This window comes from Euprymna scolopes, chromosome 24 (genome assembly GCF_053919585.1).
Source record: "Euprymna scolopes isolate OS-2025 chromosome 24, ASM5391958v1, whole genome shotgun sequence".
Lineage (NCBI taxonomy): Eukaryota > Metazoa > Mollusca > Cephalopoda > Sepiida > Sepiolidae > Euprymna > Euprymna scolopes.
Window position 1 is genome coordinate 78,691,028 of NC_136505.1, and position 26,797 is coordinate 78,717,824.

The 26,797-nt window shown below is 36.2% G+C and overlaps 1 protein-coding gene across 3 annotated transcripts in view; it reads right to left on the reverse strand.

Annotated features, from left to right (window-relative positions):
• The window catches only part of LOC145246786 (very long-chain specific acyl-CoA dehydrogenase, mitochondrial-like), a 296,798-nt gene that overhangs the window by 123,112 nt on the left and 146,889 nt on the right, over positions 1 to 26,797 (reverse strand). For all 3 annotated transcript variants that reach the window (XR_013863168.1, XM_080108581.1, XM_080108582.1), the window contains exon 13: positions 2,090 to 2,162. Coding sequence is in view for 2 of the 3 variants with exons in the window: in XM_080108581.1 (XP_079964707.1) it covers positions 2,090 to 2,162 (73 nt within the window). In the remaining variant the exon portion in view is untranslated. The remainder of the gene's footprint in view (positions 1 to 2,089; positions 2,163 to 26,797) is intronic.

Sequence of the window (26,797 nt, forward strand, 5' to 3'; positions counted from 1 at the left end):
AAAAAAAAAAAAAATCAAATGTCCAAAGAAAATTCATTTTAAAGCAAAATTATCATGTTCAATTTACTTATGTATATATTGCTGCATAGTATTTTTCATTAATATTTGTTAGCTTTAAATATTGTTATTTTATTAATTTTCTGGAAAAAATCCTACATATCTATTTTTATACAGTTTAATAATTTTTCAGATAAAGACTTAAATAGACAAGAAAAGAAATCAGCCTGTAAATGTAACATATGGGGCCATGCTTGTAAGAAAGGGGATTTTACAAGAATATAACATTTTATTTTAATATTTTTTAAGCTGCGTTTTTTACACTGTTTTGGCATCGTACCATAAGCCTTACTTTCTTAAAGCAAGTATGGTAGGCCAAAAGCATAAAGAAAACACATTATCAACATCAGTCAGTGGCAAAACTGGAAAATGTCTATAAAAAACAAATAAACAAAACTAGCAGGCTACATCTGCATGTGACTTCTGTAAACAAAAATGCTTACAATTTTGATTGGAACAAATATTAAAAAAATAATTAAATATATATATAGAATATTCAATTGAATGGCAATATTTTTAACAAAATTTTCTTAACATTTTCAGGCAAATATGCTTACTGTTACATCACATGGATTTTAATTTACTTTAATTTTAAAACATCTCTAAAAATGTAAATAGAAATATAAATACAATCATATTAAAAAGTTTACAATTAACAAAATAAAAGAACAAAATGAGAATTATTTTGTTTTTAATATAGAAAACCAGGAGAGTATCTGACTCAAAGTCAGTAGCAAATGGTGTTTGATATTATTAGTTCTTTATATTAAACTTTATCTGTAATATAAGTTTCAGTTTCCTAAATTTATTAGTTTATTTATTAAATTGTTAGCTGAAAGTACAGAATAGTAAACAAACAATATTTTTTAACTAGTACTAGCAAATAAGCAAACATCTCACATGTTAAGAATGGCTTTCTAAATACTAACGTTATTATTTCATCAAGATTGTAAACTACAGAAGATAATTTGGAAGGATAGTCTTAACATGAAGAGGGAAGCTTTTTTAAATGTTCTGTACTTTTCATTTAATAATTTAATCTATAAAAATTAATACAAAACTCGGCAATTAGAAGAGTAAGCGACCTAAAACAAGCAGTTTTTTTTATATCAGGAACTAAATACAACTGAACACCGTTTGCTACTGACCAAGTTGGGTACTCTTCTAGTTTGACATTCCTATCAATTTTATTATTTGGTCGATAATTATTTTCTAATATATATATTCATTCAATCATTTCAAGTTATATACAATTTATTTTAACTCGAATGTGAGAAAATGTATTTTCTTTTAACTATATAGCACTGAGGATCAATGTGCAGAACAGAAACTAAGCAAAAACTTTGTTTTTAAATTCATTTGAATAAAAACACCCTTTTCATTAGATTTTATTAAAAGTGAGCCAATAGTTTATTTTAATTGAATATTTCAAAAAAGGTTTTGATCCTCCACTTTTTGGCATAACTACTAGTGACAATGGATTTAGTAATGACTCCAATTTGGTTGTTGTAAAAAATAAATACTGCTTAAGCAGTATTTATTTTTTACAATAACCAAATTGTAAATACTAAATTTGTTTATTACATTAAATGCATCTTTAAGGATTTTTCAGTGTAATTAACAGAATAAAAAAGAGGTAAAAAATTTTTTTTAAATTCAACAAATGTTACCAAAGGTAAAATAGATTACTCCTTACCTGTGTTTGATTTTTTTTTTTTTTTGTTTAAACTTATTTAAAAGCATTTTTTACTGAAACAAATATGCAACAAAAAGTGTTGTTGTAAATGTCATGTTAAAAGAAAAAGAAATGTCAAAAGGTCACTACGTGAGGCCTCGAGAATCACTCAAAAATCAAAAATTAAACAGAAATACAGCTCATAACTGTCGTCATCAGGTGAAAAATTTATGTTTAAGTAAACTATATATTTTATTAAATGTATTTCTGATTATTTTTCAATTTGGAAGGGGATTCATTTGTCACCATCTTTTTTTTATTCAAATTCTTTGCAATTTTTTGGAGATTGTTTATTACCTTGTCTGCAGAATCAATCAAATCTGGATGCACATATTCTTTTAAGGAGGGACCACTGGACAACCCAACAATCCTAAAAAAAGTTAATAAAAAGAGAACCATCATGACTAGGTTTTATGAGTGCCTCTCCATCACCATTATGCATGAAAATATCTTGAGCCTGTCTTGTTGGCTTGAAAGGACTTTGTCCTGCCAAGCCAACAAGACATCTTTATTGGTTATTATTTGTTATTACATTTCCAAAATGTTAACGATGTTGGATATTTTCTGCTTTTATTTTTCTTTCTATCTATAATATATTTCAATTTATATTTAACTAGCGGGGGTACTCGGCATTGCTCGGGATAGTATAAACAATGAGAAAATTGAATTTGGTTTTATAATATATTTATTATTCTTATGAGAGAGGAATTTTGTATGTTTATGTATCATTTGCTATTTCGAGCAAAAGAATATTTTACCTACATAAGATGGGTATTACACATATGAAATAATTGTATCTTACCTAGAGTAGGTAATTTACAGCATGTATATGCAAGGACGAGTAATATACAACACATTTATCTCATCAAATCCCAAGCGATGCCAGGTATTTTGCTAATATATATTCTCACCTATTTCATTCAATCCCGGGTAAAGCTGGGTGTTATGCTAGTATATATCTCAATCAATCTCATTAAATTCTGGGCGACGCAAAGTATTCTGTTAGTATATATTTGCATCTATCTCATTACATCCCACATTATCGCTCACCTGTCTAAAATAACTTTGAGACATTGTCTTGGCTGGTTTTTCATCACAAACACATTATCCAAATAACTCACATTTAATCATTTTTCATAAATTTTGGATATGTTACTAATTTCAACAACCATGTCACATGATTTAACTTACATTATCGCCTCCACTCTTACTAAAATAAAAACATTGATACATAGGCTATGGTACCTTACTAATTTCGATTATCATTTTTCATGAGTAAATCCACATTATCGCCCCCTTCTATCACTAAAATAATAACTTTTAGACATTGTATGGCTGGTTATTTCATTACAACCCCACCAACAAAGTAACTCACATTATATAATTTTTCATAATTCTGGGATATGTTACTAATTTCGACAATTATTTTTAATGAAGTACCCCAAATAATCGCCACCTCTTACTAAAATAATAACTTCCATAAATTGTCTGATCTGTCTAGTTCATTACGAATACACCAATCAAATAACTCCCATTTCATCATTTTTCATAATTTTTGGATATGTTACTAATTTCAGAAAGCATTTTTTCTGAGTTCAATCAGATAATCACTCTCCTCTTACTAAAATAATACCTTTGAGACATATCTGGGCTGTTTATTTCATTACAAACACATCAATAAAATACCTCACATTTCATCATTTTTCATAATTCCTGGATATGTTATGAATTTCGACAATCAAATTTAATGAGTGTGCACATATAATCGCCCAATTCTTACTAAAATCATAAATTTGCTACATTGACTAGGCTTTTTATTTCATTATAAACACACTAAACAAATAACTAAAACTTCATTTTTCATAATTCTTGGATATGTTACTAATTTCGACAATAATCTTTCATGAGTTAATCCACATTATCGCCACCTCCTATTACTAAAATATTAACTTTCAGACATTTTATTTTTTTTATTACTAACACACCTATCAATCACTCACATTTAACCATTTTTCATAATTCTTGGATATGTTACTAATTTCGAGAATTATTTTTAATGAAGTAACCCAAATAATCGCCTACCCTCTCTTTAACCAATACGATCCCCTTCCTCTTACAAAAATAACAACTTCGATACATCTTCTAGCCTGTCTATTTCATTACGAACACACTAGTCAAATAACTCACATTTAATTATTTTTCATAATTGTTGGATATGTTACTAATTTTGACAATCATTGTTTATGATTTAACCCGCATAATCCGCCCTCTTCTTACTAAAATATTTACTTTCAGACAATACCTGGGCTGTTTATTTCATTATAAACGCAACAATCAAATAATTTACATTTAATAACTTTTCATAATTCTTGGATATGATACTAATTTCGACAATCGTTTTTCATGATATAACTCACATAATCCCCTCTTCTCTTTCTAAAATAATAACTTTGAGACATTGTCTTGCTGGTTATTTCATGATAAACACACCAATCAAATAACTCACATTTTATCATTTTTCATAATTCTTGGATATGTTACTAATTTCGACAATCATGTTTCATTTCATGAGTTAACCCACATAATTCCCTTCTTCTTACTAAAGTAATACATTTGAGACATTGTCTGGGCTGGTAATTTCATTAGAAACACATCAATCACATAACACACACTTCATCCTTTTTCACTTTTCTTGGATATGTTACTAATTTCAACAATCATTTTTAATGATGTAACTCACATAATCGATCCCTCTTACTAAAATATTAATTTTAAGACTATATCTGAGCTGTTCATTTCATTATAAACACACTAATCCAATAACTTACATTTAATCACTTTTCATAATTCTTGGATATGTTACTAATTTCGATAATCGTTTTTTATAATTCAACCTATATAATATCATTCCCTTTTGCTAAAATAATTACTTTGTGACATTGTCTGGCTGGTTATTTCATTGCAAACACACCTCACATTTTATCATATTTCATAATTTTTGGATATGTTACTAATTTCGACAATCATTTTTCATGATTTAACCCAAATAATCCCTTTTCCTCTTACTAAAATAATAACTTGGAGATATTATCTGGCTAGTTATTTTATTACAAATACACCAATCAAATAACTCACATTTCATCATTTTTCATAATTCTTGGATATGTTACTAATTTTGACAATCATTTTTCATGATTAAACCCACATAATTGACCCCATCCTACTAAAGAAATAACCCTGAGACTTTTTTCTGGGCTGTTTATTTCATTATAAACACACAACTAAAATAACTTACATTTCATAACTTTTCATAATTCTTAGATATGTTACAAATTTCTACAATCATGTTTCATGAATGACCCAACATTATCACCACCTCTTACTAAAATAATACATTTGAGACATTGTCTGGGCTGTCTATTTGATTACAAACACACTAATCAAATAACTCATATATCATCATTTTTCATAATTCTTGGATATTTTACTAATTTTGATAATAATTTTTCTTGATTTAACACTAATTATAGCCTTGTTCTTACTAAAATAATAACTGTGATACATCATCTTGGCTTTCTATTCCATTAAGAACACACCAAACAAATAACTCAAATTTACTCATTTTTCATAATTCTTAGACATGTTACTAACTTTTACGATCATTTTTTATCATGTAACCCACATAATTGACCCCCTCTTACTAAAATAATCACTTTCAGACTATATATGGGCTGTTTATTTCATTATAAACACATATAGCTTACATTTAATCACTTCATATTTCTTGGATATGTTGCTGATTTCGACAATCATTTTTCATGATTTAACCCACATAATCCCCCTCTTCTTACTAAAATAATAACTTTGAGACATTGTCTGACTGGGTTTTTTTTTCATTACAAACACACCAATCAAATAACTCAAATTTTATCATTTTTCATAATTCTTGGATATGTTACTAATTTCGACAATCATTTTTCATTATTTAACCCACATAATCCCTTTCTTTTCACAAAAAAATACATTTGAGACATTGTCAGGCTTCTTATTTTATTACAAACACTCCAATCAAATAACTCATATTTCATCATTTTTCATAATTCTATGATATGTTACTTATTTGGACAATAATTTTTCATGATTTTACGACACAATCGCCCACTTTTCCTATACAGAGTATTCTGTTGTCACAAACATCCACCTATCTTATCTGATCCCAGGTATTCTCCTAGGAAACATCCCACCTATCTCATCCAATCCCAGGAAACATCGGGTATTTTGCTAGTACATATATCCACCTTTCTTATCCAATCACCGGCAACGCTTGGTATTCTGCTAGTACAAATATCAAGCTATGAAGCCACATCGAAGAGAGTTCACTGGCATAATATTACAATGATTGCATATTAATCTAATGGTATTCGACAATAAAGCTACATCCAAGAGAGGTCACTTGCATAATCTTATGGTTGCCGACAATGAAGTTACATTCAAGGGAGGTCACTCACATATTATAACAATAATTGTATATTAATCTAATGGTATTCGACAATGAAGCTACATCCAAGGGAGGTAATTTGCATATTATAACAATGATTGTATATTATTCTAATGCAATCTGCCAATGAAGCTACATCCAAGGGAGGTCACTTATATAAACAGTATTCGACAATGGAGCTACATCCAAGGGAGGTCAGTCGCTTATAATGACAATTAGTGTATATTAATCTAATGGTATTTGACAATGAAGCTACACCCGAGGGAGGTTACTTGCAAATGTAACAGTAATTGTATACTTTTCTAATGGTATTTGACAGTGAAGCTACATCCAAAGGTGGTCACTCGCATATTATAACAATGATTGTATATACTTCTAATAGTATTCGACAATGAAGCTACATCCAAGGGAGGTCATTTAGATATTATAGCAATGATCGTATATTAATCTAATGGTATTCGACAATGAAGTTACATCCAAGAGAGGTCACTTACATATTATAACAATGATTGTATATTAATCTAATGGTATTCAACAACAAAGCTACATCCAAGGGAGGCCACTTACATATTATAACAATGATCCTATATTATTCTAATGGTATTCAACAACAAAGCGACATCCAAGAGAGGTCACTTGCATATGATAACAATGATTGTATATTATTCTAATTGTATTCGACAATAAAGCTACATCCAAGGGAGTTCACTTACATATTATAAAAATCTAGTGATTAGTGATCTGCATAAATCATTTGGTAATCCTAAGTAGTCACCTATCTTAGAATGACCAGACTACATATTGCTTAACTTTAGTGATCTTCATAAGTCATTTGGTAATCCTAAGTAGTCACCCATTTTAGAATGACCAGCCTACATATTGCTTAACTTTAGTGATCTTCATAAGTCATTTGGTAATCCTAGATAGTCACCCATCTTTGAATGACCAGACTACATATTGCTTAACTTTAGTGATCTGCATAAGTTACCCATCCTAGAATGACCAGACTACATATTGCATGTCACCCATCCTAGAATGACCAGACTACATATTGCTTAACTTTTGTGATCTGCATAAATCATTTGGTAATCCCAAATAGTTACCCATTTTAGAATGACGAGACTACATATTGCTTAACTTTAGCATAAATCATTTGGTGATCCCAAGTAGTCACCTATCTTAGAATGACCAGACTACATATTGCTTAACTTTAGTGATCTTCATATGTCATTTGGTAATCTCAAGTAGTCGCCCATCCTAGAATGACCAGACTACATATTGGTTAACTTTAGTGATCTACATAAGTCATTTGGTAATCCCAAGTAGTCGCCCATCTTAGAATGACCTGATTACATATTGCTTAACTTTAGTGATCTGCATAGGTCATTTGGTAATCCTAAATAGACACCCATCTTAGAATGACCAGACTACATATTGCTTAACTTTAGTGTATGCATAAGTCATTGTGTTATCCCAAGTAGTCACCCATATTAGAATGACCAGATTACATATTGCTTAACTTTAGTGATCTGCAGAAGTCATTTGGACGAAAATAAGGAGGCGGTTATGCCTGGCAATGTGTAGCTTTTAAGTAATCCCAAGTAGTCACCCATCTTAGAATGACCAGACTAAATATTGCTTAACTTTAGTGATCTGCATAAGTCATTTGGTAGAATAATAAAAATGACTCGGCGGAAAGTCTTAAAACATAGTTAAACGATTCTTATTTCCTTTCTACACCTTTCTCTCTCTCTCTTCCTTTATTTCTCCTCCCTATCTTTGTCTTTCTCTCTCTCTCTCTCGATTTTTCATAAACAAAGATGGAAAGAAAATGGCCGAATGAAAAAAAAACAAATAATCTTAACTAATGTATCGTCTCAAACCTAATTTTTTTTTTTTTGTTTTTTTTTGTTTTGGAATGTTTTGCTCGTAATGTTTAGTTTAACTATCGTATCTAACTATTTTTAACCTGCTAATAACTTTGGTAAAGTTGTCATAAGGTCTAAATTAATATTTTTATTTGTATGGTACTTCGTATTTTTTGCCGATAAGAATCTGTTAATAAAAACATTGAATTCAGACATCGCCATTACTGAGTGGTGACGTCATGCCACGTTACATGACTAAGCGTTTTTTTATTACGTATAAATATCATTAGATCATCACATTATTACTACTTAAATACATAGGAAAAACGAAAAAATGTCACTCCCCCCCTGCAGAAAAACACTCAGCTAACACCCTTAGACTGGTCTTAATGGGCCAAAAATTTGATATTTGTCGTCCAGAGGGTGGGGCATTAAAATGATACCAAGTTTGTGAATTTTTGGTCTGTCTGTCAAAAGTTTTTAGCGGACACACAAACACACATACATACACTTTCGCTTTTATATATATAGATAAATATTTCCCCTTTTACAAAAAATTGAGCATTTTATTAGAAGTAAAGACTTTTTATTTTAATGATAGTCATCTAAAAATAATGATTGTTGGCAATATTTATGAACACACTTCTAGATGAACAATTTGTATTGGGTCTGTACATTGCTTGAACAACCTTCACCAACTACTTGCTTACTCCTAATTTACACAAATATCACAAGAAAACATCTCTTGGCAGTTTTCTCCAAATCCACAAAAGCAAACTATAGATTTTTCATCTTACTAAAGTATTTCTGATGCATTTATCTCAAGATAAATATAGCACAAATGGTGCATAAAACCAAACTGCATTATATATATATATATATATATATATATATATGCTTATCCGACTTCTTATTTGTTGCTCAATTATTTTCTCAGTCACTTTCAGGACCTGATTCATAATTATCTTCCCCTTTTTCTTTGTAACAAGTTAAAATTGTTCTAAATTGCTCATTTTTCAGGATGATCTTTTCACCATTTCTGTTACAACATCTGATGGTTTAGCAGCCTTACTTTTATTTATCTCACAGCTTTTAATTTTTTTCTGAATTCTTATACCTGGACCAGGTATCGGTTCTGCAACTTCCAGATTTTCTTAGTCCTATAAAAACTCGGTATTCAAAATTTTTTTATAAGATTTTCAAATATTCTTCTTGTCTAGATTATTTATCTCCATTATCATTACTTCGCAAACCCTATCTATGAGCTAGGCACTATTTTGATGTTAATCGGGGGAATAATTTTCAGCAAGACCAGTGTGTGTAGTGTCTAAAAATATGTGATGGACTTATTGCAGAAGTCACTTTCATTTCGGACACCATTTTCCAAGATGGTTGCCATGTTCTGGATAAGCATTAGATTCCACGCTTTCATGAATATCTTGTAAAGTATTTATCTTATGTTGGTCAAACTTAGCAATAATGTTCATATATAATATAGTTCTCATTCCTTAAAACTGAAAAAAATATATATTAAGGATAAATTTACCAAAATTAAATCCAAATTGTAAAATTCTGTCAAAAACATTTTTTTACAAATACATTTTACATGAATAATATATGTTTATAAAGTATGCATCAACACGTGACTTGGTTCTCTATCATTACAAACAAAATTGATTAAAAATAGTATATGTCTAAAATCGTACTTTTGTCAATATGTTTTAAGTATGCAAATTCCTTTAAAATTATATGATATGGCATCTTATATCTTACAAAATAGTCATCTCAAAGATTATAATTTTAAATAAGACATTATCATTTTCATCTAAAAGATATTTGTTGTGTGAAAAACAATCTAACTTGCCTTTTTACAAATATCATATATCACATGAGTCAGGATTCAATTATCATTGCTATCAGAGTCAGTGTCTCCAATGCATTCCTCATCATCAGCTTTCTCTTGAACAATATTAGAACAGTTCTGCAGTTTACAGATATCATTGCACTTTAAGCCATTAAGGGTGCAGATATAATCACCATGGCAACTACATGTGCACTAACAGAGTACAACATTTGTAGCTACTTAGCTGATCAATCAGAAGAGTTCTAATTCCCCACTGTTTTGTTCTCAGCCATGACCTGCAGATTGTAAAAGAATGTCTAGAGAATCATTAAGGCTGTGTCTTCAGATAACAGTCTGATAATTGGCATGAAGTATTGGTATGCTGTAATAAGGCATCTTTATAGTTGACTTGATTCAATGTCAACCTTTTTCACAGCGAGTTCCTAGAATTAAGTTGGCATGTGAATTGCTGCATTACTTGAAATGTATCACAGCTCACATTGGCCACAACTCTCCAAGATCAGATTTTTTTTTTTTTTTGCCTTTCTTACATTCTGTTGGACTAATGCTTTCAATTTTAATATTGTTTAATGCTTTCATTTTCTGGATTTTAAAGTGCACTCAATGTATGGATGTATATGCTGATATTTCTTTTAAGGTCTGTGTACGAGATTTTGAAGGTGGATTCAATAGGTTGATTGTGAGCTGACTTTGCTGCTGTGTCAGCTAGTTCGTTGCCCTGTATGCCAATGTGGTTGGGTACCCATTTCATTTTTATTCCTTAGTCGCTGGAGGTTCGTGAGTAGGTTCGTGAGGGGGTTTGTCGCCCTTTCAAAAATCACTGTCTCCATTTTTTCTTTGTTTTTCTTTGTTCGTCACCCTCACTGTTTCTCTTCACTTTCCCTTCCCTTAAACAAAGAACACGACCGGCTATCACGAGTGAAACGCATGAACATATCTGGGCTTAGTGGATTCATTCACCTACCCTTTCTCTTTTCATCATCAACGTCGCTGCTCACGTCGGAATTTAAATAAATTAACAAAACACCAACAAAACAGGCAAGTAACTTTTTACCTTTTAGATGAAATTTAAATGGAATCAACAATCAGTTTGTTTACTTTTGGTTGCATAAATTTCGTTCTAGAATTAATTAGAACCGTTTGTTTGTTTCATTGGGAGTGGCCACACTAATATTATGCTGGCCAAATGAATACAGCTCGTTTTGGCCAAGTCAAGGCATCTCGGCAGGGGAGGAAGAGGAGGCTCCCGAAACGATGACTGATGCTACCAGTCATGTCGTCCGAATCCACCAGCGCCGAAGGATTCCAGCAGCAGCAGCGACAGCAGCCGTTCTCAGCAGCAGTTCAAACAGCCCTTATCAGGGCTAATAAGGTTTTTCACAAATGCGATTCACTACTGCTTGCTTCCTGAGATCCACCAGCAGTGAACTTCACTTCCAGTCTCCAGCACTCCCAGCTCGCTCCAGCTCACTCCTGCAGCTTTCCAGCCCTTGGTGCCTCCAGCTCGCTCCAGCTTCCTCCTGCAGCTTTCCTGCAACCTCGCTCCTCCGGCCTACAACCTCTCTTGCACCTTGTACCTCTGGTCCGCTACCTCACTCGCACCTTGTTCCTCTGGTCTGCAACCTTGTTTGCACCTGGCTTCCTACCGATCGTCCGTTCCTAAACACTGATCGCCACATTCTCAATGTCGTCCGTGCCTTAACACTGACCCCTGAGTTCTCAGTATCATCCGTTCCTTCTCAGTGTCCACTGCGTTTTCCGGATCACCCTGACATCCAGCTGATCATTCCAGACCCATGCTATGTCTAGAGTACCTGCTCCAGACTTTAGTCTCCAGTGACGTGCGACCTTCCAGGCGACCAGCATTCAGATCATATGATTTTTTGCTTCCTTTAAAAAAATAAACAGCGAACCCTCGTCTTTAACGAAACAACCCATGTCTGTCATTCTTCTTTGCCTTTTTGCTGTTTACTCTTTGCCCGTGTCTACCTTGTTAGTTGTTGGGTCGATTGTCCCCGGACGACCGGCCCTGCAACAGGTTATTTGTTTTTTTTATTTTTGATTGCTATGATACATGAGTATTGGTAAAGATGATGAACTTCAAGACTTTTTTTTTCTTTAACTAGGTCTAGGGCTAGATTTATAGCATTGATTTCTGCACTGAAGATTGGACAACTTTTTGGGAGGCATTTTGTTATTTTGCTTTTTTTATTATTTATTATGGCTGCACTAGTTGTTGTACTGTTTTGTTTGGATCCGTCAGATGTGTTCAGAGTATTTTTCTAGGATTTCCCTAAATTTTCCTTTGAAGTTTATAGGATGAGTTGGGTTTTTTTTTTGTATTTACAGAGGCTTAAGTCTATTATGTAACGATAAAGTGTAAAGAAAAATTCAAGATGGCGCCCGACTCTCTCTTGAACAAGGTAAGATATCCTCAACACGGCACAAGAAGCAACAGCCACACGATTCCCCAGCCAACTCAATCGTCTCTCACCCACGTCTTTCCCCTCACCCGCTTTTATCGTCGTTCTAGGCCGGCTAAATTTGCATATTCCGAGAATTCGTGTGACTTTGCGAGACATCATACTTTACAAAAGACGGCGGCTGCCATCTTGGTCTTTCTTTTCTATTTTTGGTCGGTAACGCTGAGCTGGTCTCGAGGTAAGTCTTTTTCCCCTTATCCGTCTCTCCCACGTACCCACACAACACGCAAACACGCGGGCGCTTATCTCCTGGATGCACGTTACACTCCCCTCTGATCTGATGATCACATAGAGAGCACTGGGGGGGTGGCCTTTTAGTGCGTGTGCTTCTGCGAAGAGGTACATTCACTGTTTCAGATTCGGGCTCTGGATCTGGTTCCGCCTCATCAGATGAAGTATCGCTATCAGTCTCTGAAAGGGGCTCACTGAATCCGTGCATCGGCAGCTCATCGCTAGACGCTTCACTGCTTTCTTCTGTAGTTGTGTGACGCACCTCGGTAGCTGGGCGAAGATCTCGCACATGTCGTGGGGTTCCATCGACCAAAACAGACTGCTGGCTAATCACTCCAGATATTTGTCCTCGCTTAAACTTGTCGGTGCACCGATTTCCTGGAAGCCGCACCCACACTGGATCTCCCACTTCATATCTGTTATATGTTCCCTTGTCGGTTGGCTGCGTAGTGTTGATTCCCTTCACTCCGACTCGGTACGTGTAAATAGCATTCGCAGGTGCGGTTGAAGGGGACGTCCCGTCCTTTGGCGTAATGTTGTACCAATATGTTGCTTCCGTAATAGTACATCGCTTCCTGGCAGCAATTCTCTTGATGCTGCGATGGCTTCTTTCAGCAATGCCATTTCCTGACGGCACATGCGCACATCGCAACCGTAGTCGGACGCCCCACTCATCTAACAACTGCCGAACATGCTGGCTACAAAACGCTGCATCATTGTCAGTCAGGAGCTCTTCCGGCGCACCTCGCTCAAAAAAAATGGATGATAGGTGGCGAACAACATTTGCTGAATCCTGTCTGGTCATCTGCCGCCACACCGCAAATCTCGTAGGCCCGCAATCAATGAGAGTTAGAAAGGGCTTGCCACTGTAATGGGTAATATCCATGGCCAGCCGCTGCCACACACTCTCAACTTCCAAGCGACCCTTCTACCATCGCTCTGGTGCAGGATCAATAGACTGGCAAGCCTCACAATTTCTGACGATCTGTCTGACATCCATCTTGGTCACTGCTGGGTATGCACGCCTCACAAAATAAAGGGTCCTCTTGATACCCGGATGTCCGCTCTGTGCATGAATTTTTTGTATTTGACATGGGTCGATTGCAACTGCACAAGATCGAGCAGTAATCTCCATTCCCATCTTCGCGGCTTCATACCATTTGTGAGGTACACGGGTCAGTTGGTCAGCACGATTACAATGTGATGGCACCAGAGTGACGCTCAGTGATAGCCCATACTCAGATACCAGGTTTTTTAGCGTGTCTAGCCTTCTCCGTATTAACATTTTGCTTGCTGCCTTGGTACGGATTCGTGTCCATCCTGAAAGTGTGTCAGACACCCAGTGGTAGACACAGAGAGAATCTGTGTACAAGGTCAACTTCTTAGACTGCCACTGCAGGGCCAGATTTACCCCCTTTACAACAGCGTCCAGCTCTGCCAGGTTGATATGCTGAGAATCTGTTACGGACTGCAGCCAACACGCATCCTCGAACACGTTTCCTCCTTGCTCCAACGATACTCCCAACGCCAAAGAACTGGCATCAACCCACACACCTACGTTGTCTCCGTTAACACACCACCGCCCACAGGCAGGATCCTTCTTGTTCACTCTCTCCAGTGTCTCTTTAATCATCAGAGTTAGTAGGACATCATCGGATATGTCATCCCAACCCGTGGTTGTTAAATTTGCTCTGCGTTTAATCACACCAACAGCTGCGCGGAGCCAGCCACAGACCGGTAAGTGACCAACAAGTTTTCCACACCAAGAAAAAACGGTCCGCCTTGTAACGAGGTTGGGGATGCTTGGAATTTCACTGCCACGCCTCCATTGTAGGGTGCCATCTTCTTCATAAACATCCAATCCCAATACACGTGCTCCTTTCCTTAAACGTTCGGGATTCTTGTATTCCAGACCAAACTGAGCCAACTTTTCTTTGACACACGACGCAGACTGTACATCTTCATTGACGTATACGTCATCAATGTAAGCTGACGTTGAGTCCCTCATGGGCTTTTCTTGGGACAATACTGTGTTGACAATAGTCTTCATGATCTGTGGTGCCACATTTAGGCCAAAGCCAAGGCGTGTAAAGCAGTACCTCTGCCCCTGGAACCAAACTGTCGGGAACGGCCACAACGTCTCATCAACTCGCACCTGTAAATAGGCTTTTCGCAAATCCAATATCGAGACATTAGTGCCTTTCTGACGCCATTCCCTCAACTTACTGGCGCATATGTCAGAATCGGCAGTGTAGGCTTCAATATGCTTGTTAAGCTCCCGATAGTCCAGCACGGGCCGTACTTTCGACTTGTTATGCTGGACTACTGCCATCAAGGGTATTAGACCCTTGGAAGGCCCAAGCTTGTCCTCAGGGTAGGGGATTAACCAGCCATCTTGGATCCACGCCTTTAGTTCCCTTTCGTATTCTGCTCAGGCCTCACTGGGTATAGGGTACTCTGCAACCCCATTCTTGAGTTTAGTCGGTGCCATTCCCTTGGTCCACTTCCAAGATGTAATCCAGGCCCTCTTGCGCGAGTCGTAGTCCACTGTAAAATCCGGCCGATCGATATGGAGCGCTGCACACACTGGGGCCTCTAAGAATCGCACCTTTCCATCCCGATGAATTGCGACTCTCCCCAGCGCCTTGATGGCATCGTATCCAAGCAACAGGTCAAACCCCAGGAGATTTCCTTGGGTCACGAGCACATTGATCTTAGTGGCTGCACCGGTGTCCGTGTAGATCTTGACAGTTCCAGCTCCACAGCATGTCTGGGTCTCGCCTCCTATCGTGGTGACTTTGATCTTCCTCTTAGTCCAACTTGGACACAGCCTGGTGCTCACTATAGTATGCGAACAGCCAGAGTCGAGAAGTGCTGAGCAGGGTATCCTGTTTACGTAGACGGTCATTACTGGTTGCGCCTTGTTCAAATTTTGCTCGGGGAGCAGGGCGGCGCTGACGTCCTCTCCCCTGATACGTTTCCCGCACAGTTTTGGGCTAGATGCCCCAAACCGCCACACTTAAAACAGCGCACACGCCCCCTGTTGGTGCAATTCCTTGCAAAATGTCCGCGTCGGCCGCAGCGAAAACATTTCCCATTGCTTGCAGGGTTCTGATTCGGAATCTCCCGAGCGCCAATCTGGCCTGTCTGTGTCGCCATCACAACTGGTTCCCCCAGGTCCTCCTCATCTTTGATGATGGCTCGAGCACGTTCCATCAAGTGTTCCATGGTCGTTGTTGAAACGCTGGTTGAGGCTCTCAGTAGCTGCTTCACCCGAGTGGGAAGGCCCGCCACAAACACGTACGCGAGCGTCCGCTCCGACACCCCTCCACCGAACAGAACTGCGAGTTTCTTTAACTCAGCGAAGAAAACGTCCACGCTTTCCTCCGGTAGAAGTTTTCGGGAAGCAAATTTTTCATAGGCCGTACAAGGATCCATGGCAAATGCCTTGTACAGCGCAGCTTTAATTGTGGTGACATCTCCCTTTTCGGCAGCACTGAGTTGCTGATATACACTCAAGGCACCCCCAGCCAATCTCAGGGGAATCACAGTGTGTACCCTTTTCACCTCACAAAGGTCGCACGTCAGCTCGACCCTTTCAACCCAGTCGACGATGGACGTGGACCCGTCAAACTCGGGTATGAGCTTTAAGTCAAATTTCGACTCGGTCATAGTCCTAGAGGCCAAATGGCCGGAATAGCTTGTAACGAAAAAGTGTAAAGAAAAATTCAAGATGGCGCCCGACTCTCTCTTGAACAAGGTAAGATATCCTCAACACGGCACAAGAAGCAACAGCCACACGATTCCCCAGTCAACTCAATCATCACTCACCCACGTCTTTCCCCTCACCCGCTTTTATCGTCGTTCTAGGCCGGCTAAATTTGCATATTCCGAGAATTCGTGTGACTTTGCGAGACATCATACTTTACAAAAGACGGCGGCTGCCATCTTGGTCTTTCTTTTCTATTTTTGGTCGGTAACGCTGAGCTGGTCTCGAGGTAAGTCTTTTTCCCCTTATCCGTCTCTCCCACGTACCCACACAACACGCAAACACGCGGGCGCTTATCTCCTGGATGCACGTTACATATTATTAGGTTTATGATTTTCCATGGAGGTGTTTCAAGGAGAAGAGTTTTATGGTTTTGGTTTATTGGTATATTAGCTTCCTTGCAGATTGGTTTCATTCTTAGTCCAAATGTTTTAATTGCATTTTCATTTTGGTTGACGAGGCTTTCACAATTTGGTTTCAGGGTGCTGTTATGTGCAGGATTGGTAGGGTTTGCAATTAATTTAGTGTAGTACCTTAAAGCTAGGTTGAGGCATCTAAGATCTGGAGGAGTTTCATATGCTTAAGCATAAAGGCTTTCTACAGAAGAGGTTTCAAAAGCCCTTAGTGATAACCTTATTCCAGAGTGATATATTGGGTAGAGTGCTTTCAAATATATATGTAGCAGCTGTAGCCTAGTTTAGATTTGATTTGTGTTCTGTGTATTTTGAAAACAGTTTCTTTGCCCCCCTCCCCAGTCTGTGTGGGCTAGGACTTGCAGGATTTGTAGTAATTTACAACATTTATTTTTTATATAGATAATGTGTGGTTTGAAAGTTAGTTTTTGGTCAAAGATAGTTCCTAGATATTTATATTCTTTTACAAAAGGGATTTTTTCCCCTTCGATTTGTAGAGATGGGTCGTGAAGTTTTCGTTTATTGCTGCAGTGGATGCATTTGGATTTGGTTTTTGAGAATTTAAAGCCATTTATAGTTGCCCATTTATTGGTTTTATTTATATTGTGTTGAAGTTTTGTTTCTAAGGTGTGGATGTATTTGGATGTATAGCTAATAGAGCAATCATCCACATATAGGCAGCTGTATATATTGGGGAGAGATTTTTATGTTGAAGAGGGTAGTTGATAAAATGCTGCCTTGAGGTACACTTTGATTTTGAGGGTCTGACAAGGTTGATCCTATGCGGACTTTTAAGGTTCTGTCTGTTAGAGAGTTTTGCATGAAATTGGGTAATCGGCCTTTCAATCTTATGTGGTGGAGATCTTTAATTATGCCATATTTCCACGTGGTGTCATAAGCCTTTTCTAGGTCAAAAAATATGGTGGTTACATGCTGTTTCTTAACGAAGGTTTCCCTAATATATGTTTTCAAGATTGTTGATATGATCAATGCATCCACAATTTTTTTGGTATCCGCATTGATTTTTTGAAATGATATTGTTTGTTTCTAGATACCACATTAGATGGACATTGATCATTCTTTCCATAGATCTGCATAAGCAGCTTGTTAGAGCAATAGGTTGGTAATTTTCCGGATTTGATGTATCTTTTCCCAGTTTTGGTATGGAAATTATTGTGGCCTGTTTCCATATTTTAGGAAATTCTTTTTCAATCCATATTTTGTTGAAGATTTGTATGAGAAGTTCAAGTGATTCAGGAGGTATATTTTTTAAGAAACTGTAGTGGGTCTCATCTGGTCCCACCGTTTAGTTGTGGGATTTTTCTATGGCATCTTTAAGTTCGTCTAGTGAGAAGATATTGTTGTTGGGTTCTTGGTTATTGGAGTCAAAGTTTATTTTATATTTTTCCTTATTTTTCTTTAGTATTTGGAATTGTTTTTTGTATTGTTTCGATGATAAATTGTCAGTGAAAGTTTTGGCCAGTGTATCAGCTATATCTTTATTTTCAGTTATTTTGTTGTTTTTAGTGAGGTGCTTGTTTAGGGCGGGGTTATCTTTCCCAGAAATTTTTCTAATCAGTTTTCAGATAGTTCTAGTGTTGATTTGATTGATGAATTGTTGCCAGCAATTTTGTTTTGATTCCTTTATTGTTTTACGTGCTTTTGCTCTGAGTCGTTTATATTCTATGAGGTTATTGGTTATGGATTGCTTTTTGAATTTTCTTAGCGCTGCCTTTCTTTTTCTGATGGCTTTTTTGCATTCTTGGTTGAACCATGGTTTATTTTTTTTTTATTTGGAGGGCAATTTTTGGGGGATGCATTCTTTAGCTATTAGAATTTTGGGGATGCATTCTATTAGGATTAGGGTTCAGGTGAATTGATGGGTCACATATGATTAGATCAATGGCATTGGTTGTAACATTTATTGGATTTATGTAGGTGAGTTTTTTTTAGTTAAGAAGGCATATGTTGTTATTGTTTATAAATTGTTCAATTTTATTTCCTTTGGAGTTAGTTGTTTTGACTCCCCATAAGGTACTATGGCTGTTAAAGTCTCCTTGAAGGATGAAAGATGAGGGTAATTGTTTGATCAGGTTTTCTAATTCAATATTATTTATTGGTTCATTAGTGGGTAAGTATAGAGGGCAGATTGTGAGAGTTTTTAGAGTGTGACCTGAGCTGCAACTGCCTGGAGATTGATTTGGACAGTAAGTTTTCTCTTTAGGATGTCGTTTCTTACTAGAATTTATGTGCCTCCATTTGTTCATAAGCCTGTATCATGGATATAATGATACTGTTCGTAATTTTTTGTTTTTAGGTGGTTATTGTGTTGTAAAAATGTCTCTTGTAGACAGATGATGGCTGGGTTGTATAGTGAAATGAGTATAAGGAGTTCACTAAAATTAGGTTTAAAACCTCGGCAATCCCATTGAATGATAGTTTGAGTTTTTTTTTTATTGCATTCTGTTATTTTATTTGTCTATTTGGGGTGTTTTGTCTTCTACCTCCAGTGTTTTTATTTTGTTTCCTCCTCTTGAGGTTGATTAGGATCTAGATCTTGGTTTGTTATTTGATTTTTCTTTAGTCTTAATTTTATTTGGTGATGATGGTGTTGTTTCATTTGGTTTGCTCCTAAGGGTTGTTTTCATTTGGTATGGTTTTTTCTTTTTCTTTTATTTGGTTTAATTTGGGTTTTTGGTTTGCTGGTCCCATTTTTTTTTTTTTTTTGTACTCTCTTTTGTAGGTTGATTATTTCCAGTGTTCTGGAGTAGTGTTTGGATTTCTTTGTTTAGGTCTTTTATTTCTTTTATCAATTGAGATAGTTCTTCAGTTTTTATTTCTGGAGGATTTTTATATATCTTTGACAACTTTGATTTTTTGTGTTTATTTCAGTTTTCTTAGTTACTTCTGAGTATCTTGTATTCATGATTTTTCTGGCGTCTGGGAAAGTTATGTGTTTTGTATACTTTATTGTTGTTATTTCTTTTTCTTTTAGCATGTTTTGCATCCATTGAAGTCAGCTGAATGGTTTTCATTACAGTTTGTGCATTTGGGGTCTTTTTTGCAATCACTATATTTTGAGTTTTTGCTACATCTTACACAGATTAATGATTTGGTGCATTTATATTTGTGATGTCCAAATTGTTGACAATTGTAGCACTTTAGAGGATGTATTTATCAACGTTTACTTTTAGGTATCCAATTTTAATCTCACTTGGGGATTTGTGAAGTCAAATATATATGTATTTGTGAATATGGTTTCTCCATTTCGTTTTATACTTATTCTTTTTACTTCTGTAACACTTTGGATGAATGGTTAGATAAAATTTCCTCAGTCGAGCGATTTGATAGTTCATTGCATCTAATGACTCCTTTCGAGGAGTTTAGGTGTGGGTGGAGATAAGTTTTAATTTTAATATTGTTAAAAATTTGCCATTTGAGAATTTCTTTTGCTTGTGTTTTTTGTTTCAATTCAATAAGTATAGTGTTGTTTTGTGGTCATTTTATCATTTTGGGTTTTATTTTTTGAGAAAAAATTTTTTTCCACTGTGAAAGGTGAAATTTTATTTATTTTTTTTTTTAAGTGTTTCCATTACTAAAAATATTGTTGAATTTTCTTTGAGCATTTCTGTTCGTCCTCTGAACTTGAAATGTCGGCAACATCTGAAAAGCTTCTTTTTTTTTGGGGGGGGGAAGGGTAGGGGGAAAAAAGCCATAATCAAATAAGATTGTTTTTTTTTATTATCCTTGGAGCCCTATATGAGAAGTGCCTGGGGGAAAACCCATTCGCCCAGGCTCAAAATGTATACAAGGATGATATACTCGATTTAAGTGTTATCTTAATGAACACCTATCTTCCTTTAGTGTTACCATGGGATACGTAGTAATTTAAGGAGTTTGCAGCTATGTCATTGATATATTCACTTTGTCGATTGACCCTCAGCCACCGCTTTCCACCATATATTAGAGAGTAGGTCTTATTTGTGGGAAAAGGATAAGCATGTTGGGTTAATGGTAGATTTTTGGAATGGGTCGTAATATATGGCGAGGCTTGACGTGACCAGCCGATTAATCGGATCGGGCCCTTCCAACTGCCCGTCTAGCCTAGTAAGGACCAAAGTGGTGTTTTGAGAAGTGGAGGTGCTAAATCCTGACTGCAAGTCCCTCAACCACCAGGATCCCATCCTAATGGCATTATGGGTTGTTACCTATGGCCAACAGGTAGTCACATTGAGGAACTTTTACTCTCTGCAGGAGGGCAGTTGGCATATTCTGATGCCCTGCCGACGGGGTCAAGTGAAATCTGATCGATTGGACAAACTTTTTATGCTTCAAGTTGTTTCTTTAAATTCATGGATTTTAGTTTGTTTTTATTACTTTGGTTGGTATGTTTTCAGTTAGGAAACCTGCAGGGAAGTGGGGGTGGAAAGAAAAAAAGGAGGAGAGAAAGAGGAGGGGCTGTTGTTTTTGTTTTGGGCTTTGCAGAACATGCCTTAGTTGTGCAAAAATTAAAAAGGAAAAAACAAAAACAAAGGTGTTAATCTAAGTGCATTTGTGTCAGGGAGTCATCTTCCGACAGTCTGATCTGGTTGTTGCACTAGAGTAAATAATGGACAATCAACAATTCCCCCACTATCCAACAATCAGGAGGTTGTATGCATGGTAACCGAGAAGGCTAACATGCTTGCCAGTCGGTTTGCTTCAAACTCCACATTGGACCCAACAAACTACTCCATTCCTGACTTTCCTTTGCGGACAGACGCCACACTAGATGATCTGAAAATCACCCCCTTTTCAGATGCATGATATCATAAAAAACCTAGACACTTCAAAAGTATGTGGATCCAATCTCATCCCGGCTGTGCTATTAAAAAAATGCTCCGCTGAGGTTGCTCCAGTCCTCTTCAAGCTTCACAACAAATGCATTAATGAATCTTGCTTTTCTGCCTGCTGGAAAACTGCTTCTGTGCTACCAGTTTACAAGAATTCTGGTGAAAGAACTGACCAATTAAAACATTAGCCTCCTCCTGCTTTTCGCCAAAATATTTGAGTCCATAATTAACCAAGCTCTAGTCCATCACCTTACAGCTGCTAAACTTCTGACCGATCAACAACATGGATTTAGGCAAACCCATTCTACAGCAGACATCCTAACTGTAATTTCTGAATGTATATACCATAGTCTTACTGGACAAAGCAGTAACCCTAGATATATCTAAGACTTTTGACAGGGTTTGGCACGATAGTCTTCTCAGGAAAATCAGATCATACAGTATCACCAGACGAATACTTAACATAATTAAATCCTTCTTAGAGAAGAATCCAGGTTGTCTTTGATGGTCATACATCTAAACAATATGATATAAATGTGGGAGTACTTCAGGGGTCTATTCTTGGACCTTTATTATTCCTAATATTCATAAATGACCTTCCTGATAAAATTGTCTCTGAGATGAGTATATTTGCTGATGACACCACACTCTATAAAAGGCATAAGGGGAAAACAACATATATTTAAGGAAATGGCAGAAACACTAGAGGAAGACCTCCAATCTTTTGTGGAATGGGGACATAAATGGATGGTCACATTCAATGCTTCAAAGACTAAGCCTGTTTCCTTCAATAATTACAAGAAACCTTCTCAACCACCAAAAGATACTGTACCTAAAAGTACTTCTTTCAAACTCCTTGGCTTAATGGCTTAACCTCCACAGGGACAGGAGTTGGAACAAATACATTGAGAGCCAGGGCTGCTGCGAGGAAGGTGGGCTCTCTCTTCCACGCTAGAATGTTACACCTGAAAGTATCCTGTACCTCTACAAGGCCACTATTCGCCCACGTACGGAGTACTGTTGTCATATTTGGCTGGTGCATCTGCTACTAGTCTCTCACTCCTGGACAAGGTTCAAAAGAGAGTCCCCAATCTGATAGGTCCTGGACTGTCATCTAGACTTCAGCCTCTATTCCATCGACAAAATGTTGCATCCCTCTGCCTGTTCTACAAGAATTTTAATGGTGAATGCTACAACAAACTACAATCCCTTGTATTCCCTCAATGTAAATACCACTGATAAACCTGACAAGCAGCAAAATCCCACCTCTCCACAGAGATCCTTAGATGTAAGAAGGCCTTCTACTCTAATAGTTTCTTTCCCAGAACTACTAGACTTTGGAACACCCTTCCGGGATCCTGCTTTCCCAACTGCACTGACATGCAGAAGTTCAAGTGTAATGTGAACAGACATCTTACTGCCAAACTCCCTACATAGCATCCCTTCAACTTCTGATAGTAGTCCCCTACATTAAAGTGACACTGTGCCTTGTTTGGGATGAAAATGGAATAATAAATTTGTTTTTAAATATTTACAATATTTGTACAAATGCAATTGCCTGCAAATAAAGCATGGTATAAGGGGGAAAATATTTTTCTTTTGTTAATCAAATTTAGGAGAATTACTATTATTTTTGTTACAGATTTTCTAATATGTGACTCCACTTTGCTCAATATCTCTTGAATCTTGGTTAACACTAATAAAACATTAGCTGTCCTCTGCAATATGTTGAAGAGTTAAACCAGGTTCATTTTCTAGTGTATTTAGAACACTTCTGATTTGTGCATCCGTACTCAGCATGTGCAAAGATTAAGCATTTAAAGTTGTTATCACTTCAAAAAAAATCTAAGATTGATGATTTGTAGCTATATATAATTGATGAATTTGGTATGTTAAACTCTATAGAATAAAAATAAGAAAAGAAGTCTCATTCTAACATTTAAAAGCAACTTTAATAGTTATTTTTATTAGCAGGAATAGAGGAGAGAAACAAGTTAGTAGCTGGCTTGGCTTGGACTTCGGGACAAGATCAAAGTGTAGTATCTGTTCTTCAGATGCTGCATTTCAATTTCTTGTTCTCTGTCAGTGGAGGAGAAATCCTTCACGACTGAGACAATTTTTATTTGTGTTCCTTTTCTCCACATTAAAAAACGACCCTGGTGTCTAACTCTGTCCTGTGGGGAGGCATTGTAAATAGGAACAAGTTAGTAACTGGAAGTGTAGACTGAATATTATACAGGCTTGTTGAATGAGAGAAAAAAGTGTATATGCGTTGTAGTTGTAAATATTTTTAATAATTAACAATTTTTTAAGTTTCACTATTTGGATTGTACAAGTTTGATTTATTTTAGAAAAAGTTGTTGCTTTCGCCAATTTTTTCAAACCATTAACACTATTTTGGAAGACATGAATAACATATTAGCTTCACTACTTGGATCGTATAAGTTTTATTTCTTGGATTTTCTCTGACCCTCTTCATCTGTATAGATCCTGATTATTCTCAACAGAGTCTTTCCTTTTAAATTTTCTGTGGCTTTCTCTCCCTGTATCATATATTTCTTGGTTGTCCTTGACACCGAATCTTCTGAAATGCCACTTTGTTTTTATTTTTGTCTGTTGGGAACAAGGCCATCTTTAGTCTTTGTTGGAAAGTGATAGTGTCACAATAAAAACACCAGTTTCTTGTTAGCCACATAACTGGTCTAGGGATAGACTTTTTGTCAGCCAGTCTTCGCTATTGGTCTCTTGAATGACTTATCTTTTTAGTTAACCTGTTTGAAATCCAAAAGATTGAATGCTGGTAGTAGGATATCTTTCAAGCTTTGTCTTGAAGTGATTCTTCCTTTATCTCATTTTATTTATTTTATCATGCCTTCTCATATTAATACAACAAGCACCTTACTATTTCTTATAGTAACATCAGAGGTCTCAGGTCCAAATTTCCTGATGTTCAGTCCTTGCTTTTGAACAAATATCCTCATATTCTTACTCTTTATGAGACAAATTTAAATTCTGTGATCGATTTCAATGATCTACATATGGAGGGTTATGTGTCTCTTGTCCGTTTAGACTCTTCCATACATTTGCATGGTTTTTCTATTTTTCTTCATAAGAATCTCTCCATTGCACATGTCTCCAGTCTTGAATCTCATGGATGCCCTTTTATTTGTTTGGGGTTGACTTTGCTGCACTTCCTATTTGTTCTTTTTATATCATTCCCCTTCCGACAGTGGCTGCTCTGCTATCAACAGTATCGATAATGTATTACAACTTCATCTATCAATCTATCTTTGTCTTCGGTGACATTAATGCTTACTATTCTGACTTGCTTTCCCACTCTAATCACAAAGATCTTGCTGGTAATATCTGCCTTAACTTTTCCCTGTCTCATGACTTGTCCTGAATTGTCACCTTCCCTACATGTTTTCCTGATAATAACCGTCATCATCTTTACTTGATCTTTTTATCACTTCTGTTCCTGAATCATTCTCTTTCCTCTTCTCCTCCATTGAGTATTTCTGATCATGCTGATGCTGATATTGATTTTTCGGTAAAGTCTTCAACTGATCATCTCTTTCATAGTAAAACGTTTAACTACAGGAGAGCTGATTAGGATGGGCTTCACAGCTTCCTAAGTTTTTAGATCCTATTTTTGGTATGTCTCTGAATGCTAAGGGGGATACTGACTGGGATTAACATCTTCATTCCTCATTGTTTCAAAACAAATCTCATTCTCCTGATTTTTCTGTTAAGTTTTCAATTGATCATCTCTTTCATAGAAAAAAATTTAACTACAGGAGAGCTGATTAGGATGGGCTTCACAGCTTCCTAAGTTTTTAGATCCTACTTTTGGTATGTCTTTCCTCTTCTCCTCCATTGAGTATTTCTGATCATACTCAAACTTATTTTAGAGCACGAAAACAACTTTGATTTTTTTTTCTTTCTCAGTAAGAAATTAAGAATTTCTCTTTCAATGAGAAAAGTTATGAACATGTAAAATAGATATTCATATTTTTTATGGAAATCATAGGATTAGCATAAAACAAATGACGAAAAATTATTATTAGAGTTTTTGTTAGGTTTTCTTCTTTATTTTTCATAGTTGAATGATTTAAATTTCAAAACCTAAACCTGAAATCTTTTTCATCTAAAGAATGAAAACTTCTTTCAATCCTATTTTCTGATGCCAGAGTGGTTTTCCTTTTGTGGATTTGGCTTGTGAGTTTAAACTACAGTGTAGCATTTAACTGCTCACTGTTTTTTTTTTTGTCCTCCAAGATCTTATGAATAGGATCCTGGGCAGCATTGTGCTTTGAATACAATGGATAACCTACTTGTTCAATTAAAGACCAATTGTTTGTTTAACCAGCATATCGACCTTCTCAGGGTCATTTAATGTTGTATATAAGATTTAAATTTTTAGATGCTTTCGGAGTTGATTTTTGCTGGGTATATTCAGGCAATGTTTTGGTATGGTTTGTTATTTGATGGTATTTATATTTTATGGTAAAGACTTGCTCTTTTTAGGAAGTTTAGAATTTTTTTTTTTTTTTTTACAAAGGAGTCACCACTTATCAAAGAGACCGTTCGGAGATAAGAGTTAAAGAGTGTGCAGTAGTCAAAGATACAATATCATAGTAATCGTTAGAAGTGTAAATTAAGTAAATTGGATTACTTAAAGGGAACAGCTCATCAAGAACGTGTTTATATTGGACCTGAAGACGACCAAATTGTAGTCAGCTGGAAAGCAAGCAAATGGAAGAAAGTTCTACAGGCATGCAGTTCTAAGAAAGAAGCTTTGTTCATGGAATCTACATTTAGGTTTAGGCACAGATAAAGAGTGGGGGGGATTATTAGACAAGTGTTTTTCGTTAAAGTTTGGCGAGGAGCGACCATAGATTGGAGCTCAGATGAGCAGCTGCCATGAAAATAATGATAAAGCAAAGACAGGCTTGTAACGTCTCTTCTGTGGGAAAGAGGTAACAAGGAAGAAAAAAGGATATCCCCTACTAGGCTACAAAGTCTATTTTGAACTCTGTCAAGGTAG